General features: G+C 34.0%; 2 protein-coding genes across 2 annotated transcripts in view; one reads left to right on the top strand and one right to left on the bottom strand.

Moving 5' to 3' along the window:
* The window catches only part of LOC125071976, a 74,445-nt gene that overhangs the window by 44,529 nt on the left and 8,162 nt on the right, over window positions 1–21,754 (top strand). The window contains exons 8-11 of the mRNA XM_047682427.1: window positions 16,954–17,107; window positions 20,210–20,371; window positions 20,850–20,949; window positions 21,038–21,176. Of these exons, the coding sequence (XP_047538383.1) occupies window positions 16,954–17,107; window positions 20,210–20,371; window positions 20,850–20,949; window positions 21,038–21,176 (555 nt within the window). The remainder of the gene's footprint in view (window positions 1–16,953; window positions 17,108–20,209; window positions 20,372–20,849; window positions 20,950–21,037; window positions 21,177–21,754) is intronic.
* Window positions 6,645–8,501, bottom strand: LOC125071979. The gene is made up of 2 exons (XM_047682432.1): window positions 7,410–8,501; window positions 6,645–6,871 (listed from the first exon to the last, which is right to left on the bottom strand). The coding sequence occupies exon 1, from the start codon at window positions 8,183–8,185 to the stop codon at window positions 7,448–7,450; it is 738 nt and encodes a 245-aa protein (XP_047538388.1). The 5' UTR covers window positions 8,186–8,501; the 3' UTR covers window positions 6,645–6,871; window positions 7,410–7,447.

The raw sequence follows: 21,754 nt of genomic DNA, 5'->3' as shown, positions 1-21,754 counted from the left end.
AAGATTTTTTATTTATAAACTGTTACTCAATTAATCAATTAAAACGTAATTTATCCAATTTTTGAAAACGCATTTACCAGACTGTCTGCAATCTTCCTAGAATGCTTTAACGTGCCACCATTCAATTGGATATCTAAGGATGTAGCAAGCTCTTACGAGACTCGTGATTTGAGAAGGAATCTCTGTGTTCTTCTACAAAACACTATCCGCCCATTTGGCTTGCATCACCAACCATGGTATCAAAGATGGTATGATTTCTTGTACCTGTAGTTACACTGGCTTACTCACTGTTTGAACTGGAACATAAAATTTCTAAGTTCTCTTTAGCGGAAGAATTTCTGATGAGTGGGTGGTGCTTAGCTAGACAAGCTTGCACAAAGCCCTACCACTAAGTAAAGTTATTAAAAATGCATCTAACTTCTACACAAGTAATCTAATTATCGATTACTTGTAATCGATACTTTAATTAAAATTCAACTTTATCATATCCGTTCCGCTATAGAATCAAAGGAAATTGAACAGATTAAATCGCAGTAACTAGGTCGCCGTCAGAAATTAAAATCATAAAATATCTACCTATCTTACCTATTGGAAAGTTTTGTTTCGGATTTTAACGGTGAATCTGTATCTAAAGCTACCGTAACGGCCTATTAGTGCCCCAATGCTGATCTTCTCGACCTTCGAGGAGAAGGTATAGAGTTTATTCCACCATGCTGCTCCTGTTAGCTGCTAAGAGGCTGACCCGAAATGTCTTTTAAAAAAAAAAACTACGTTACTACATGCGCAAAACGTTATTTGTACAATTTATTTACACTGTAACCGGCTTCTGTTATCCCGGTAGCAAACAAGCGCTTTACGGGGCAGGCAGGATCGAACTAACTTTTAATTTAATTGTATAAAATAAAGAAATACAATAATTATGTATTTCTTTATTTTATTATGATTTTGAAAACAATGGAATATTCGAGTAAAATTGTAAATGCTGATTAAAGAATATGATCATATTATCGTAGGGTGTAACATAGCGTTGGTCGATACACACGTGGCGGCAAAATCATTGAAATTAGAAACAGCTCAAGATTTCCTCAGGATGTTTGAATTAAGCACATGAAACTTCAGTGATGGCTTGCCTAGGTTTGAAACCATAATCATTCGTTAAGATGAACGCGTTCTCGCCACTGGGCAATTTCGGCTCTTCGAATCTAGAATATGAAATGTGACAACTACAACAACATGATTGAGATTGATGGATGGCTGTTTTTTCCCTCTTCAATTTTGATGATCTACTATATCTGATGTATTATAAATTGAAGGGGGTTATTAATATATAATATTAATTATTCAAAATTTAACATCAATTAAAAAAAATACTACATTTGTTATTTTTGAACAAATTTCTAAATTTCCTTGAATCCAGGTTTGTCAGTGTTGCTTATTTAGTAATTCGAAATTCATTGAATAATTCCATGAAAACGTAAAGCATGATTTACATCTTTGCGTATATACCAGAAGAATCGCATTAATATCAATAAAAAGCTATTCTTCTAAGTATAACTCAGCTACACAACGCTTAGTCTACTCACCGACCTATTTGCATATGTAACCTTTTGTAATTTATATCAATAATAATGTTAAGAAATTCTATAAGTTTTATTGAAACTATCATCTTCTCTTCCTCATAGATAAGTTTTTTCATGTTTTACAAGTAAAAGATCATAAACACGATAGGGTTTTGTACTTGGTGATAGGGCTTTATGCAAGCTCGAGAAATTCCGTAAATTTTACTGGTCTATCTATACTATATACCTATATATAAATAGGCAAGAACAAAACAGTTTCAAAACTCTTTTCCTTCTCTGTTCATCAACCGATTTTCTTATCTTTTTTTTATTGGTAACAATTGACGATCTTTAAATCAATAATAGAATTGAAAGCAAAAGGTTATTTGTTATCATTGACGTTAGCAATCAGAGCAGTTGATAAAACCTATTGTGGCCGGATTTGGACCACTGAGCAAACACTAGTTTATGTAAATGAGATAGAGGAAACGTCCAAGAATCGATCCTGGCAGGATTTCCATATTAACAGAGACCACAGGAAATCTCATTCCATTTACGTCGACCTTTGAAATTCGGTTGTTTAAATAAGAAATCAAAAAGTCGAGCGCACTTTTGTAGAAATAATAATATTTAGAATGTAAGCATTAAAAACGGTTTATTAAAAACAAGTGCAATTGTCATAACATATTGACAGACACCAGGAAAAGTTATGAGATGACAAAAAAATATTTAAGCCATTAGGTGTTGTTTAACTTCTTTCAACAACTTTGTCTAATTCAATCATCATCATTTTCTGACCAGATATTGTTATGCTCAACCAAATGTTTTGGGTATATCCCCTAAGATCACACGTCAGTCCTCTTGAACAACATTTATCACCTAGGGTATCAAGCTCATTAATATATTTAGGTTAGCTTTGGTTGGCGAGGCCCCGAGTGTATCTCGTGTTTGTCAAAATGAACTATTAATTGATTTTAAATGTTTTGGTAAGATTATGCAAAGTTATAAGGATTATAGTTCCAAATGTAATTAATGGAATTTCTATGTTTCATTAGTTCAAGAAGTATTTATCATGTTGAACGCTATCTCTAACATACTTAGAATAAAATTAAGTAGCTTCCCGACATCCGCGCGCTTAGATCTTTTATGCTGCGCAACACATTTTAATGCGGTTTTCATCAATAAACTAATACAAAGAAAAAACGTCTGTTTTTCAATATAGACGTTGTATATGAACAATTTCGAAACCCGTGTGAAGCCGATAGTTATTTAAACATAATCACAAAACAAACAATTTCACCTCTGATTTATTTACCTTTATCCCATGCAGTAGTCTTTTTTATTATTATTAAATTAATTTAAAGGATCAAGTAAAGGGAAAGTGAAGGAATTTCTTTGTTAATACTCTTTTCCCAAAATGTTGTCCAGTATTATAGAATTTGCCAAATATGTTGAGCTTCGATTGCCGAGTTTTACCACTTACCATCAGATGGCCTGGATATAATAGAAAAATAATGGCGAACGAATTATGTTTAGGAAGTAAAATATTTGCATTTCCTTGAGGATACGTCTAATTCACAAAGGATATTGCAAAGGCAGTAAATAGACTGTTTCCTTGTGACCTAAGATGTAATGACATCACAACATTAGAACAAAATTCAGCATAATTGTATTTGTTTATGCTTATAATAATTGTACATAGAATGGCAATGACGACGAATTGCATATTCCTACTTCAATTTATGTTATCACATAAGTGACTGTAGTATGTGTTTGTTGATAAGTTATGTAAACCTAAACCTAATGATTTAGATTCGATTTAATTAATTCAATAGCTTTTTAACTCACTTCGTATTTCAATCGTTAAATGATAAAACCGTCTTAGATCGATATGCTACAATGAGTTTCTATCGTGAAAAATAGACCAAAAATGTCATTTCGAAAATCATTTCCGTCCACCTTTCGTCCAAATTGATTGATGATTTAAACAGTAAATTAAAATGAGCAAAATCTAGGAAACACACGGATGAATATTTTTACTTACAGTCTTCGTTAACCATGTAGTAAATAAACCTAAATTGTCAAGCAAATGAAGCAGTCTCAATAATGTCTTTATCATGCAATCTTCTCAGCAAAGGAACCCATTAATCTTAAAAATTGTTCAATTTCTTCTAAATATATCATTCGTGGATAATAAAGCAATTCTATCGACGTTTGTAATTTATCTTTGCTGTCGTTTTAAATTGTTATTCTAAAGCCAATTTAAAACGAATTCCAAATGTATATTCGGTAAATAATATATAGCATGAAAATCATGTATTTTAAACATATTATTATTTCAAAAAAAATATTTTTATGGTCAATAAAATGAATATGAAATTGAATATCTACAAAGAGGACGTGCATGGGAAACAGCCATCAAGAAAGACCAACAACAACTAATAAGTCACAGTTAAAAACAAAGGAGGCAATTAAAATTGTAATCTGGTAATTTCCAATACAATGCTGACCGAAAATAAAAACATGCTGGTATTTGAAAAAAAAAACTAAATCAATGTACTAAAAAGACATACTAAGCGCGTATAATATCTGTGGATATTTATTAATTTAAAAATATTGATCAAATCTATAAAATAGCTGTGAAAGATACACCGACTGACAGATATATATGGTTCTTATAAAGAATTGTCTGACTGAGGTTTCTCTTCTGACTAAGATATATTATAAAAAAAGAAACAATGGCAGTAAAAACGACGGTGAATTGGATTAATACATCTTTGGTAGTTACAATATTTATATATGTTGTAAATATAGTAGAATCTTCATTATCATAAGAAATATTAACATTAGTGTCTTCACTATACAAAGAAAAATTAAAAATTGTAACTATACGAATCATGACCTCGTGGAACAGCAAGATCGCAATTCGGATCCTTTGGGGATAAAATTACACTGCTACTCCAAATTACAGTTTGTTAACTGCAAATGGGACAAAGATATCAAATTTGGGATAAGAGATGAATATTTGGATCGTTTGTATGGTTCAGATTTTCCGCGAATGCTCCGGCTCTTAATATTGTTTCGTCCACACGAGGACTCGTCCTCGTTCCCAGGGAACCAATGTCAGTCTGTCAGGTCTCTGCTATCATCATGACTAATTCCACGAAGCTCAATAAGAGTAGGAAGTCGGGACGAACACCTATTAACAAATATATATATTGAACTAGTTATCACCCGCTGCTTCGAACTCACATTCCTAAACTTACATTCCTACTATTAATATATGTACATTATTCATGTAGGTATTTATCTACTTAATAATATTTTAAAATGACTGACATACCACGCACAGCTTAAAGCAGTGGGTCTAACAAGAGAAAATTCTGTATGGAACGTAGAGGAGGCCTTTTCAAAATTCATCGCCTAACGGGGTTAAAAGGGGATAAAAGTTTGTACGTAAATTTTTCATATCTGATTTAAAAAATATGTTAATTTATTTAAGACAAATGTCAAAAAGAAAGATTGAATATTGATATTCATCAAACAAAAGGGTGAAACTCGGGATGAAATTTTGTATGAAATGGAATTTTTGGAATTCTGTCATTTTTAAAAGTTAGAAATATGGAAATCAGTATAATTACTTTATTTTAGAATAAACAAGATAGCGTTTCTAAAAAATTATCACTCAAGAGGCGTTAAAGGTCATATACAAAAACCGTTCTAATTTAAAATTAATCAGGAATAATGGACCCTCTGTCTTTAATATAATCTACATCAATATCAAATGAAGTTCCAAATAATTAACTATTTGGAATCATAGCAGACATATGCTCTTATATTACATTAATAAGAGTTTGATTATTAGCCAATTCTTACGTTAAATTCAATATTCAATAATAATTCGATCCCTTGAAAAGGTCACAGTACGACCTAACACATAAAAAGGTGGAGTTTTACCCAATATATTACATAAGGTCTGGCTGAAAATTGTCCGGCCTTATATCTGTGAGTTATGGGACGCCTCTCGACACCCATAAAATATCGTTTCACTGAAGGCCGTAAGAACACTCCACTTCTCTTTTATAGGTTGACGTCTATAAATTTAATAATGATTAAGCCACTGGTCTATCGTTTTATCTTTCTATTATCTATTTTTATTAGGTTTTAAGAAGCACTTCTTCAAGCAAGGCTTTGGTGAAAGAAAATTTTTCACAGTTAAAACTCGTATTTCAATATCCCTTCTGACTTTTCCGATTCAAGGTCAACGCACCACGCTTGTATGCTGCGTTTTTTGTTGGATATACATACATTAAACTGAATACCTGTCTATCTGAGTTTGCTTGAATTTTAAACTAATCCACCACATTTAATCCCTTCTCAATCCCTATCATCAACAAAAACAGCGTGTGTTCAATACACTTATTAATGTAAAATTTAAAACAGATGTAAAATATCAAAATGCATTAAAAAGTAAAATATAAGTTGAGGTTTTATATGTACTACAAGACTGTCCGATATCAGTGCCGGTAAGAATTAATTTAAGAATTAAATGACATACAAAATTTTATCATTCGTTATTGGGATAGTTTTAACGATACAGTGGAGTTCATAAAGTCATTTTATTAAACATTATAGATATATACTTTTAAAATGAATTTTATCGGTTTCCTAGCTATATCGTCATAATTAAAAGAAGTATCCATCTTGACGCGCATAGTAAAATTTGTGTTTAGAGTCTATTGTTTACCTCGAGACAATAGCGTTGTGACGATAACAAATTTTAAAATGTTTCAAATATTGACATTTAATAATATTTAAAGGCTCTTGAGGGCCTTCATCAGGACGGTCCATTGTAGTTAAACTTGAGAAAGTCCTTGATTCGGTCACAGGCGTGGTATGTCGAAAATAAAGGCACTTTTGATAATAAATCAACGTTCTATTTATCACAATGAAGTCTTTTAACAAAAATATAGCGTCTTCTATTTAATTAGATTAAAGTCACTGGACGTAAGCGATCCGTCGTTGTCGATCGTTCAGCCACGCTATTTTTTTCAAAAAGTGACAATCACCGATGTCAATCATAAGATGGACGTCCGCTCACAACGACGTTTCACTAGAGTGTTGCCACCACAGTTGGGTTGCCACTCTCGTCCTTACAAATTCCAACATTGAATTAAATTAACATAGACATCGATACTAGATGGCTCTGTCTAACATTTAACTTAACTTAAAAAAAAGGTAGATTTAGAACGCGCTCGAGGCGCCGTCACGGCCGGACTGACATTCGCCCGTCCTCGGGCGATCACGAGTATCTGCAATGAGCAAACACACATTATCACATACGATTTAAATAAGCCCCGCAATCATCCGGCTCGTCCACCCTGACTTTAAACTTCTGATCATATTACATACAAGTTCACACAACACTCTAAACAGTGAATATTAAAATGAAAAGACTTCCGTCACAGACCGGACAAATGCGTATTACCGATCAGCCATATTATAAATTGTGCTGGATCAGAAAGCACCTCTCGACTGTGACGTAGGAACAAAATGCGTCCTTCCGACTAGGCACCCGTGCTTAGACCGGACAACATTTAAAAGTACTCAACACAAACCGGACCGGACAAATGCGTCCTTTCGACCATGTACCTAGACATGGACCGGACAACACCGTCCTTTCGACCGTTTTCATTACGGATCGGAAGAGTACGTCCTTTCGAACACGCAAGCAAGCGTGGACCGGACAATACAATTCCTTGAACTAAATACTACAGAAAAATATCTTATCGTGCGTCCTTTCGAATCACAAGCCTGTGAAACCGGACAACACAATAACAACTAAAGTACCTGTTTAGTGCAATCAGATGTGCAGATTACATTATCTATTACGAATGATGAACCTCCACACCTACTATCTCTTCACGATGAGATTCATCTTCGGAGTCGTCGCTCATAGTCTCTGATTGTGCTGTTAAAGTTGTGGACCCTGCAGTCAAGGTATCACTATGAGCAGACAATGTATCAGAATCGTCGTACTGGTATCCGTCTAACTGTTCATCGTTATCCCCCGCCGTCATGGCCTCATTCTCGTTTAACATGCTAAAGGCCACCTCGGTTAGCCCTTCATGTCCTCTCGGTACTGAACGTAAGTTCTCGTGAGAATATTTGAATGTTCTACTAGAGCCAGTGATACTTTTCAACTCGTAACGGTCGTTTTCAAGGACATTGGTGATTACAAATGGTCCTCTAAATTTACGGTCTAGCTTGGTTTGATTTCGTTCAGAACTTTTAACAAACACAAAGTCTCCTTTCGAAAATGGTTTGATAGTGGCACGACCACGATTAAAACGTACAGTATCAGCTTTGGCAGCCTTTTCTATATTTTTGGAAGCCTCTGCGCGGATGGACTCAATATCTAACCTTTGGCTTTGTTCATTCCCATATGTCAGTTTAGAAATCCCTAATGGTTGTGCGCGAACTCCAGTAAGAAGTTCAGTTGGAGTATATTTTGTAACAGTTGACCTGGTACTGTTTAGAGCCAGCTGCACATTACCTAACTCATCTCGCCAGTTTTTATTCGGGTCATTTTCAATAATCGTTAACAAAGATTTTAGGGTCCGCATCACACGTTCTACCTGGCCGTTAGCCCGGCTCGAACCTGTGGCGATAAAGTGAAGCTGGATGTTGTTATCAGCACAAAACGCTTTAAAGTCGGTGCTTATATAACAGCGACCTTGATCGGCTATAACACGTTTTGGAGCTCCGAATAGATAGACTGCCTTTTTAAGAGCGTTAACAGCGCTAGCCGCATCAAGAGAAGTTGTGTGTTCCAGTAGTACATATTTAGTGAACGAGTCAATAATTACTGAACAGTATTCTTTTTGATCGCTTTTACCACTCAATTTACCGGTGAAATCTATATGTAGCGTATGCCATGGCACAGCGACTTTAGGGATTGAGTGAAGTCGAACTGGTTGGGCACCCGATGGTCCCTTAGATGCTTTACATACTATGCATGAGTCTACAAATCGTCGCACGCATTTGGACATTTCGGGGAACCAATACAACTCGTAGATTTTATCTAGGGTCTTATCCGGGCCTAAGTGTTGAATTTCCGAATGAATATGATTAATAAGCGTCCAAATCAAAGATCGCGGTACAATAGGAAGCCAAGAGACAGCTTTATTCCGGCATATTTTGCGATAAAGTATTCCGTTCCTAACGTCATATGTATCCGCAACGGTTTGAGGCAATTCTTTGTTAAAAAATTTAGATATAAGGTCCTGAATTTCACTGTCTCGTTTCTGTTCGACAGATAACCAACCTTCATGCAACTCTACAAATTTTACCGATTTTGAAACGATATTTTTACTCTGTACAGATTTCGAAGCATCTATCCCCACTTTACTTTGTTCCGGATCCGGTTGCAGATTACGTGATAAATAATCCGAGTGTTCCATTTTCTTGCCTTCGCGGTATACGATATCGAAATCGTAAGCTTGTAAAATAGCCCACCAACGGTGCACACGCGGTGTAAGGTCCACTTTAGACTTTGAGGCCTTAAGAGAATTGCAGTCAGTGTACACTGTAAATTTACGGCCATAGAGGTAATGGCGGAAATGCTCGATAGCTCGTACGACCGCGAGTGTCTCGAGCTCGTAAGAATGATATCGAGACTCCACCTCGGTCGTGCGACGACTAAAGTACGCTACCACATGTGGCATATTATCCTTTTTCTGAATAACGATGGCGCCGTAACCCTCACTACTGGCATCACAATGAAGCTCTACAGGCAGGTTATGATCAAAAATAGTTAACACGGGTTCTGACGTCAGAATCTGAATAATTGATTGACGGATTTCTTCGTGATTTTCCGTCCACTTAATACCACCTTTGAGTCTGGTTAAAGGATACAGAGGACCTACAATCCGCGAGAAATTTGGTATAAATTTCCGAAAGTAGGACGCCAGACCTAAAAATTGGCGTACATGAGTGGCGGTTTTTGGAGCGGGTGCATTTGCTAATGCCTGTATTTTTAGCGAATTTGGTCTGACCTCCCCAGATTGGATAGCATATCCCAAGTAATCGACTTTATTTTTCATGAACTTGCATTTTCTTAAGTTAAGTGAAAATCCAGCCCGAGCCAAAGCTTCTAATACCTGTTCAAGACGACGCAGCCCTTCAGTTATATTTGAGGAATAACATAGTACGTCATCCATGTACACAAGCGGCTTGTCTTTTAAATCCTTGAACACGTTATTAATGCATCGCTGATAGACGGAAGGTGCATTTCGCAGCCCAAAAGGCATAGCGAGGTATTCGTATTGCCCTTCGGGCGTTACGAACGCAGTTTTTTCCACGGATTCAGGATGAATTGGGATCTGGTGAAAACCAGCCGCCATGTCCAAAGATGAAAAGAAGTATGCTCCCGAAAGCTGGTCTATCTGATCATCGATAAGTGGCAAGGGATAATGTTCAGGGCGTGTATTGGAATTTAACTCCCGATAATCAACACACATTCGGTCGGTGTTGTCCTTCTTTTTAACCAATATTATCGGGCTTGCAAAAGGAGATGAACTTTCCCGAATGATTCCCGCGTCTAATAGCTCCTGAACCTTCTCCCTTACCACTTGTTTTTCCGGAGGTGATAATCTGTAAGGACTTCGCTGTACTATCTTATTAGGATCTATAAGGTTAATTTCCATTTGCCCTGTATTAACACGTTTAGTAGGATTGCCTTCAACAAAATGGTTAGCATATTTGAGCAAGATAGACAGAAGTGCTTCTTTTTCTTTACCTACTAAATCAGTATCTACGGACTCAAAATTAATACCAGTCGTTTTGTGCTCACAAGCGTTGGTCTTTTCATTTTTTACAATACAAAGATTATCATGGTCTATTTCAACACGCACGCCGTGTTCGAAAATATCGCTACCTATTATTACAGACTCTGTAATATAATCGTCTGGGACGATATGAAATAGAAGTGTCACCGCCAAACCACTAATCTGAACTAAACTTAAAATTTGTGTTGTACATTCTATATTGGAGCTCCCTATGCCATTCAAATAAACCAAACTCTTACGCTCAGTACCATGAAACCGCGAGGAAATACTTTCTTTTAGTAAAGAGCAAGATGATCCACTATCAAATAGAAAACAAAATTTCTCACCAGATGACACACTAAGGGTACCTCTCGATACTCTATGCTCACAGATGTTGACCTCCTTCACTGCAGTTCCACCACTCTTCCTCTCTGGGCACCCCGTTGACACGTGACCCGGTTTTCCACACGAGAAACAAATTGGCGATGTTGATTTTTCTTTTGATGACGATGAGTTTTCAACTGATTTTGAAGAGCCCGGTTCTGGACGAGGTCTTTTACAATCTATTATTCTATGGCCAGGAACTCCACATCTATGACACTTTCCGTTAAACTTTGTATCGTTCAATCGAGGTTTCTTCGAATCAGCTGGGTACTGATCATCATTAGAGTCAAGGCGTCTTTTCAAAGTAACACCACCGAGTATGCGGAATAGTTGTGCTCGGGTACTGATAGCATGAGAATTCAGCTCACGACGAATCAGGTGATCTTTCAAGCTCAACACAGATACAACGAATCCGGCGATAACCTCCTCTGGCATTTCAACTTTGGGTATATTTTCTATTAGATTCCACAAACGCATAGCTGCCTCACTCGCTGTTTCCTTTACTCCCAATTGGAAGCGCATTATATCGTCAAAATAGTCCTGGATCAATTTGGGCTTCGAAAACTTTGCGAGAAGAATTTGTTTCATAGTGTCCCATGTCAAATCTTCCAATCGTACCTTAGTCAAACAAGTTGCAGCACGTCCCTTTAAAGCGCTTGTCAATGCCACTAAAAGTTCAACTCCATTTAAGTTTTTCGCTTTTACAATTATCTCCGAGACACGACACCATCCCTCGATGTCAGCGTCAACATCGTCAGGGTTAAACTGGACCAAATGCACTGTATTCGTCATAGCTGAAGCTGCTGTGGATGCATGAGGCGCTGGTGAAGTTGTAGCCAACAAGCGAGTCAACAAAGCTTCCATGGTACTCAAAAGTTTACTACCGCTGGTCTCATCACTTGCCTCTTTTCGATCTCCGCATCCCACTTCTGATAAAGGCTCTTGAGGGCCTTCATCAGGACGGTCCATTGTAGTTAAACTTGAGAAAGTCCTTGATTCGGTCACAGGCGTGGTATGTCGAAAATAAAGGCACTTTTGATAATAAATCAACGTTCTATTTATCACAATGAAGTCTTTTAACAAAAATATAGCGTCTTCTATTTAATTAGATTAAAGTCACTGGACGTAAGCGATCCGTCGTTGTCGATCGTTCAGCCACGCTATTTTTTTCAAAAAGTGACAATCACCGATGTCAATCATAAGATGGACGTCCGCTCACAACGACGTTTCACTAGAGTGTTGCCACCACAGTTGGGTTGCCACTCTCGTCCTTACAAATTCCAACATTGAATTAAATTAACATAGACATCGATACTAGATGGCTCTGTCTAACATTTAACTTAACTTAAAAAAAAGGTAGATTTAGAACGCGCTCGAGGCGCCGTCATATTTATAAAAAATAACATAAAATAAAAATAATAAAAATAATATTTATAAAAAATATTGTAGTACTTAATCCTTTATAACTGGTAATATACCTTTACCTGTACGATCCCGTGTTTAATAAATAATAACACATTCTTAACCCTAAAAACATTTTAAAATTCATAAAAACCTTGAGATCGAATTAGTTCACTTTTTCTGTCAAAAAATCAGCAAGTATTAAAGTTTAAAAGTACGTAAAGGTTCCCTACGCCTCAATTATTGCCGATCCTATCAGATTTGCCGTCCCATCGAATTATTAAAGCAAGGGAACAGTGATTTGTCCTGTTTTTTGCGTATATATGTAATTTTTCCTGCGCAGTTGGCGTGTCTCCCTTTAGACTGGCCGCCGTGCCCGTAATCGTACAGGATGACAGTTGAAAAGGAAAGGGATCACTTGCCAGTCCTAGACGTTATTTCGCCCAAGAACCCTTATTTAATGGAAATATTATTAATGTCGCAAAAATGCGATAATGACGATGACTGAAAACGGTGCTATAATCCGTAATACGTTGAAATGTGAACTTCGAATAATGTAGTACATTTTTATAAGGATTAATATTATTTGAAAGTTACATGGCCATGATATTCTCAAAATTCTCTAAATGTCGATTTTTAAGACATTTTCTGCCTCGCACAACCACTCTGTGGAAGCAGCTTTCGCCGGCGGTTTTTCCGAACCGATACTTGGGAACCTTCGAGAAAAGAGCGTACTTATTCCTTAAAAGCCGGCAACGCACCTGCAAGCCCCCTGGTGTTGCAAATGTCCTTGGGCGGTGGTAATCACTTTCCATCATGTGAGCCTCTTGCTTGTTTGCCTCATATACAATAAAAAAAAATCATTGGTCGAATTTCCAAATATAAGAGAAATCGCATCATGAATATCGACCGATTTTAGTTTTTGAAGATAAAATTGGTACCTTAATAATTCTATGGAATGGATTCAATTATTATAATACGGATTTCAATGATTTACTTTTTGAACAAATAATACGTTCCATACAAAATTTCCAAATAAATGTTATCAAATTAAGAAGCGAATTATTCCTCTCCTAACAGTAATATGAATTATGAACATACAATATATAAACAAGACGTATTCAATATGATTTTCATATGAAAACTCCCTAACTAAATATGAACAATTTTCCGTCTCAGCGAATACGATCTAATTTCGTAATTTCCTTCCGTGTCCATCCACACATGTATTAATATTGTATAATAATAATATTATATAAATATATAATATAATATTATTAACAAAACAAATTTATTTTTATTAAAATTATTACAAGAATATAAAATATTAATGAATTCATAACAATATCCTTTAATCAATTTCTGGTTTGCTAATATTATTACAAAAACAGTTTAACAATGATACGCCTGACCGTATTTTGCCCCGCTTCCCGCTAAAAAGCGAATGAATTAAATCACGACTGACAGTTTGACGTATGACGTTCGGAAAGTCGCACTAATCCTCCTTATAATATAATTTAAAAAAATATATTATATAAATATATTGTGTATCCTATAGCACTCTGTCATAATGCAGCTTTGTACTCGCTATTTTTTTAATAACTTCCTGAAATTACATACATTACATGCATACAAACAAACAAATTTTACCTCTTCATAATATCAACTTCATTCAAAGACTTATTACATTGCATTCGCTTTCATCAACTTGTATGTAACTGATATTGAAACATACGCTGCTATAACAATTATCTTACTAATGAATATTATAATCAACCATTACGAGCTGACAATATGGCCTAGTGGTTAAAGTTCGTGACGTGATCTTTACCGATGCTGAGGATTTGTTCCCGAGGAAGCAGTACTGAATTTTCACGTGTATAATTTGTATTTATAATTAACGTCGTGCTCATGTTAAAGGAAAGTATCGGGAAACCTACATGTTTGAGTTCAAAGAATCCGCATTTTGGATAAGCATCTAACCTTCTTCGGAAAAGCCTTAACCAACAGTGGAATATTTAAGAGCTATGACTAAGTCTACGACCAACTCCTTGTGTAGATTATAATATACCAAAAGCATAACTGAATTCCAATCCAAGAGGCAAAAAAATCTAAACATTATAATATAAAACTAAAAATATAGACATAGTATCAAATATATACAACCTTTTTTCTTTCTCTCTTTACGATTTAGTAACATATACGTTATTATAACACGAATACCGCAATCTTGGAATTACAATTCCCAGAAGAGCAAGACTACGTTTCAGTTCAGTAAGAACTCTGAACTTAATGTAATTTGGTCGAAGATTGGTATTAGTATTTAAAGGATAAAAGTTACTTTCGATTACTTTAATTACTTTATCGACCTGAGCTGCAAAATTTATTTGAGTTGACTTCGACTTAGACGTAGTAATAGACTATAATTTTTTAATTAACGACTTCAATTACAGGATGTTGTCAATCAATACGGTTGTAATTTTTCTTCTGTCATTTATGAACCGATTTAAAAAAAAAAAAACTTTTTTGTCTTGTAGGATAAACTTCCCATTCTAACCTATATAACCTCCTTTCAACGAATGCGTTATTGACTCATACTGTCATATAACATTTCTTGAATATTAATTACAACTAAATATCAGATAACATTGACAGGTACGATTAGGTTTCGTTTAAGCTTAATTTATATAAATAATATATTACTATAGATAGATATATATAGAATGCTTGAGTAATCTGCTCTGAATAACATAGTGCTTAATAACTTTTCATCTTACTTACATGAATATTCAAATTACATATTGCACATTTACTGAAGTGAAGTCTTCATGCATCTGGCGGTGGTTATTGCGTTACCATATTATACTATCCAAAATATATTATGTATAGCTCGGAAAGTGAGCGATGGGTTGAAGGATACGGAAAATATTATATAATAAGTTTACATTTATTAATAATGGTATAACTCTGGCACATCGCTATTCGCCTAAATCTATCCCATTTGCTTGAGATCGGCACAGCGTTTAAGTTGCACAAACAAATGTCGCACAATCAGTGCAACCTGAGTAAAGATGTACCGCGCACCCAGAGGTCGCCGCGCACGTAACAAATACTCGACATGCACCTCTCTTTTGAAAAAAAAAATTGGACAACATAAAAAAAGCAATTTTGTCATTAATGTATATGTATATTTGTTGATAAAAAAGTTATCCTGAATTTTTAGGATCCATATTTGAATATGCCTTGGGCCACGAATGGCTAGCGTAGACTAGGTAGGCTGGGACGGCTCCGTATTTGCGATACGCCGTTACTTAGGATGTATACTTACGACCGTTCGCTTGGCTCAATCCTAACGCCAATACTCCTGTGAAGCTTTTGCTAGTGGATCGGTTCCCGCCCCCGTAATAGTTGTACCACTTATATGCTCCCTTAATGGATGAATAACGTTCTCGTATATATCTTCTATTTTAATATCATTTCAATTTCCGAACCTCAACGTGAGCATTTAAACAAACGAACCCAATTTACAATTATGTCATTTTAATTGTTTCTGGAAAGTTCTGAAACATAAATTAGACGATGAATAACCAAATATAATATCGTTTTGTAATTAAATCTTTTGTACATGACGACATCACTGGACGCCCAGGAGAAGGTGACATAGAAATTGATAGGTGTTGGAATAATTTATAATTAAAGGAAACTAATAAATAAATTTATAATATTATTATTATTATATATACCAACGAAGTATTTGCGATACGTACACACTTGGGTACAGAGTACTACTGAACAGAGACTACGGCCAAAGGCATGACGTTCGCTGTCAAGCCATACGATTCGATCGAACCACGCACGTAGATATTTCTAAATAAAATAATTTGAATCGTATCTTCGAATTATGGTAAAAATAAATGATTATTTTTCCATATAACCGTAATCATGATCTGACCAATCAAAAGCTTTTTGAATAACCAATTAATTAACAATATTTAACAATGGCTGTTTATCTCAACCGTTAGTAGCTATATGAAATAAAATGTGTTTTTTGTTGATTTATTTTATTATAATATGTTACAAAATTCTTCAAATCAACGATTATCCGTTTTACGAGAAAATGCAGAGAATCAGGTAAGTTTTGGCACATTTTACCAAAAACACGTTTTGATTATTTTTTTGCGCTTTAAAACGTAACAATTAAAACTTTACACTAACAACGCTGTCAAAAACTTAGTTATCAATAGAATTACACATTTGAATTCAATTTCGAGCAACACGACAACTACTTAACAGCTAATGCTTGTGAAAACGTGTTGGAGGGAAACAGCCATTTTGATGAGTAATAAAATTAAAATGGCGGCGGCAGAAATTTGGAGGCTGTTCGCTTCGCAGTGACAAAACTTCGGGTAACATAAATTGATGTGAATGCAATTGTATCTTTTGTCATGAAATTGTTTATTTTTGTTTGTACCATTTCCTTTATTTCTCATCGATTGTTAGTTTCGGGAAGTATTTGAAAGTTTTCGAACAGCCTTCATTGTTTGAAACCGCCATTTTGTAATTTTTACGCTTATTATTTACTTTTAACGTGTTTTATATTGCAACTGTTCGAAAACTTTGCACAGTTCTATAATTCTTTTTTTACACTTGTTTATTTTTTACCTTGTAATATTATTTTATCACTTATACTTTTTTTTAAGTATTTAGCTTTGTGTAACTTAGTCTATGACTTAGGTAATAGACATAATTTGCTAAGCCATTGATAAGTACTTTTTCAACAGATACATATTCACGATTGTAAGCTACTTGATTGGCGTTTTCATCTTTGCAACGATAGTGGGTCAAGTTGGAAACGTCATTACAAATAGAAACGCGAACAGACTAGAGTTCGAGAGACTATTGGACGGAGCGAAGACTTACATGAGACATCATAAGGTAAAAAAATAAACATTTAAATTCAATATTACCATCTCAGTCTAATTAGTGATTTACTCAATTGTCTTACGGAAATATATTTTAATAATTAATTATAGTAAACAGAATCACTTACAAGTGAAAATTCCATATAAATTAAAATAAAAAATAATCAATATAGCATCAAATATTTAGTAAAAAATAAAAATAAGGAAAATAAGTCGAAATATTTTCTCGCGATAATATAGTTGCCTAGTACCTCATATATTAGTTAGCTAACAATATAAGTATTTGTTATAATAAAATTGATACAGTTTTATTACAGTTATGTACAGTTTTAATGTAAGGGCTCCGCGTAAATTATGATAACGTTACCTAAATATATATAAGATATATATATAAGACGCTAGGCCGGTTTATTCTAAACGTCACGGTAGCATGCGAAAGCGATCCTGTGACGCCCGCTGAAAAGACGGAGAGGGTATCGCTGGTTTTTTAGTAGGTTATTCCGGTGTACTAGGGTCGTACTGGGCACCGGCGAGTCCCACATACTCCCCCACTTCACGTGGGGAAAACGCGTAATGCGTTTTTCTAGCGACAAAAATAGGCTGGTTAATTCCACGTGACGTGTAAAATCATGACAACATGTGATGAGTTGTGACACTCTTTCACTTCGTACTAAGTAGTTATATAATGAAAATATACGAACTCTTTGCAGCAAGCAGTACTATTCTCTAGCAAAAGACTTCGCATCTTACTCTTAAAATGTTAAAAAATTACTTATAAACATTAATACAGTCACCTGAGCGGTTATCCTCTGAACGTAAAATTACAATCAATGAACCATATTACTTTCGAACCTATGATGATCCTGGTCTTCGGTGAGATTCGAGTTTGTTCTTGCAGAATAGCTCTACTGAAGCCTTTAGAGGCAAAGTCAGGCTTTTGAGGCTAACCTTAAATTCTTCAAAAAGGCTCAACTTATAGTATAACAACCTTATCCATATCCATTCTTTCAATTTATGGAATTCGAAGAAAAATTGTGCAAACGTAATTTAATGAAAGGTAAAATTCTGATACAATTTAATTACTTAAATAAATTGCTTGGTGATAGGGCTATGTTGTGCAAGCCCATCTTGGTAAGTACCACCCAGTCATCGGATATTTGATGCCGAAATTTCCATGCCAGTCGGTCCATTTGTTCGTCCGCGTAACTAGATCTTTAAAATAAAGACAAATATTTTCACGTACACATAATTGAAACAGTCACTATTTTTCATCTAAATAAGAGAGTGACAAATTGTGTCTAATCTACAAAGGCAGATTAGACACAATTTGTTCAAAGAAACAATAGGAAAAACTCATTTTCTTAGCAATTAGCATTACTTGCGCTAATTTTTAAGGTAGTAAACGTCACTTGACACCATTTCACACTAACTCCTACCTAATTTCCTACGTCGTATATGTTACAAATGACGGTTAAGCTTAAATTTAAACCATGCTTGCATTTTAAACCTTATTAGCAACGTTTTATTTAAAATACACCCAAAAACACTTAATATTAAATTATGATGTAATATTGTTTTTGTAGTATATAATATTAGCACTTACATAATAAACAGAAAAGTCTTTGAATAGTTGAATAGTTTGACCGAAATTTTCTAGTCAACAATCTAAAACAGCATTTAGAAACCCGTTTTCTACTGTTCCTCTTTTCTGGAACTTTCGCAACACAAAGGTGCAATTTGATCAAATAACCATTCTAAAAACACTGAGTAGTTTGGTATTATAGCATATAAATACTTTATACTCCGGTATTAAAGCTGAATGACAAACTGAAGGATACTTAGACCGTGTTTTGCAGAATTTTTCCAACTCTCAGAAAAAACTAATTTATTTTTAAGATTTAAGATTTAAAAGAGATAACAATTGTTCTTATCTAACTAATCTACTGTAAATATATTTTTTTTATTTCATCTCAATGATTTTATTTCAAAAATCTTAATAACTTTTATTTTTATTTCTGTGGATTGGAATTACATATCTGCATAACACGATCCACTTAAAGTTGTTAAAATTTATCTTAACATATTAAATCAATGATGACAGAGTTATTTTTCTCCAAAAATTAGTATTTATTTATGCCATAATTATATATAAACTGAACATTGGTTCAAATTTTAAGAATTCATTCCTAATAATGATTTTGTATGTATCATTTATCATTATAATCATTGAAATAATATAAAAAATATACATGAATCACATGAAAGGGTAATTAATATATTATGAACCTAAACTAACAAAATTGATGACAAAGCTTTTGTCAATGGTATTTTCACAATTCATTAAAATGATTGGCTTTCCTTTATAATGCGCCATCGTGCAAATTAAGCACTTCACCGTGCACCGAATCCATAAACGTAAGTACGTAATGGATTGCATGTATAATAATAATTATATCATGCTAAAATAACTTAAATATTTTTTAAAAACGATAGCGACTTTTTTCATCGTCTAAATAGCATGCTACAACGATCAAAATTATATTTACATTTATAGCACTATATAATATAGAAAAATTAAGCTTGACAATAACTTAGCAGCGAGCTGATTATATCTATATAAAAAGATTGAAAACGTCTCATTAGTGTAATCTTACCTGATAAAGCCTAGATCTGAAATAATTTTTAACAAATAGTCTTAGACTAGATCTCTTTAGACAAATCACTAAACAAGCCAAATAAATTGGAGTTTATCTGAATAAATTCAGATCCCGGAGGTCGAAAGTTAATAATTAAGTTTTACTTTAGTGTATTTGCTTACAAATCTTATAGCTCTTCTTAGAGTAAAAGAAGAATCTAATTGTACAAAGTTAGCTAGTAGCCAAAATGTGTTAATGGCGACAAAATACATACAAATACATATATCAAATATTGGTACTAAAGATTTTACTATTGTAGGTATATTAAATTTAACTTGACTGAGAAAAATACATAAAATAAATTGTAAACCTGAGGGAAATATAATCGGAATCTGTAGTCGTTTAAGTATTTTTGTGAAAGTTGTTTTTTTATCTGTTATAATTGATCTTTTACTATGTATTTTGCTTCATTACTGTAGGTGCCAGGCGGTATGAAGCGTCGAGTACTTCGTTGGTATGACTACTCGTGGTCTCGTGGGAGAATTCAGGGTGGTGGTGATATAAACACTGCATTGGGTCTATTACCAGATAAACTGAAGACCGAACTGGCTTTGCATGTTAATTTAAGCGTTTTAAAAAAGGTAAGTAAAATTACTTCAAAACAGTATTTAAAACGGGATATTTACCATGTTTTTTTATTTTTATTTGGTGGAGCTCGATATTTCGACATTATCTTCGAATGTTTTGTTCACGAGACTGACGTTTGCGGGTAGATGTTGTTGATGTCCACCAAATAAAAATAAAAAACATGGTAAATATCCCGTCTTAAATACTGTTAGTAATAAAAATAACCATGTTAATTTAAAATCTTATACTTCAAAACAATTTTAAACTAAACTTCTATTATATTTTCTTGTTTTTCAATTGTTTTTATATTTAATAAATATAATTTTATTAGTGTACTATAATGATTCTTAGATAGTGACTAGGCATTAAAAATGAAATAGGAAAACTAAAAAAATATTTTCTTTAATACTATATCACAGATTTATAAGTTCTTGCTATATAAATGAGTCCCATGTTGGGCACCAAATCTTAAAAATAAACTTTTTGTTTCAGGTGACTATATTTCAAGAATGTCAACCAGAATTTCTTCATGACTTGGTTTTAAAAATGAAGGCCTATATATTTACACCTGGTGATTCGATTTGTAGAAAAGGTAGAGACAATAATTCTATTGTATAAATAAAATACTTTTATACTTAATGAAAACATAATGCAAGTATTATAATGAAAATATTTTTCAGGCGAAGTAGCGAGAGAAATGTTTATAATAGCAGATGGTATACTAGAAGTAATATCAGAAACTGGAAGAGTTTTAACTACAATGAAAGCAGGCGATTTCTTTGGTGAAATAGGCATTTTAAACCTCGATGGTCTAAACAAGTTAGTTTGCTTTTAAAATCAATTTCTGTGCACACATTTATTTTTAAAATTGTAATTAGATACGTTTTTATAGATTATTTTTGATGCACTTAAATTTATTGTTTCGTTAAAAACCATAAAAAGTTCTTGATACACATTTACTTATAACAAAGTCACTGACGATACAGCCTCCATAAATATATTGAAGTACTTTAACATAAAACATTTAATGTATATTGATATCCATCTTTTATGTGAGATTCGGTTTGCTCTAAAAATCCATCACATACATTACTGGATCAATATTGACGAACCGAAAAAGTTTATATATTCATCATCAACTTGTTTCGTTGTTGACTGTTTGTGTACTTTTATCCCAAACTGTGGTCTGATATAGAAAATAACCTCATCTGGTTATCATTTTATGTGGTGACCTCCTTTCTTCCGCCGTCTTCAACTTGTGTAGTGAGCTTTCTTATAGCATTCCTATTTGATGAAGATTTTGATGCGCTTTTTTAGCTTATCATGTCAAAGCATAATAATACACTTATAATAATAGATACTTCTAGCATATTAATATACATAAATCATAAAAATTA

The sequence above is a fragment of the Vanessa atalanta genome, chromosome 20, assembly GCF_905147765.1.
Source record: "Vanessa atalanta chromosome 20, ilVanAtal1.2, whole genome shotgun sequence".
NCBI classification, from domain to species: domain Eukaryota; kingdom Metazoa; phylum Arthropoda; class Insecta; order Lepidoptera; family Nymphalidae; genus Vanessa; species Vanessa atalanta.
Note: the sequence above shows the minus strand (reverse complement) of the source record. Positions and strands in the feature narration are given on the sequence as shown.

Coding starts and splice junctions, on each gene's coding strand:
- LOC125071979 (XM_047682432.1), bottom strand. CDS start 8,185: ATGCGGACCCTAAAATCTTTGTTAACGATTATTGAAAATGACCCGAAT.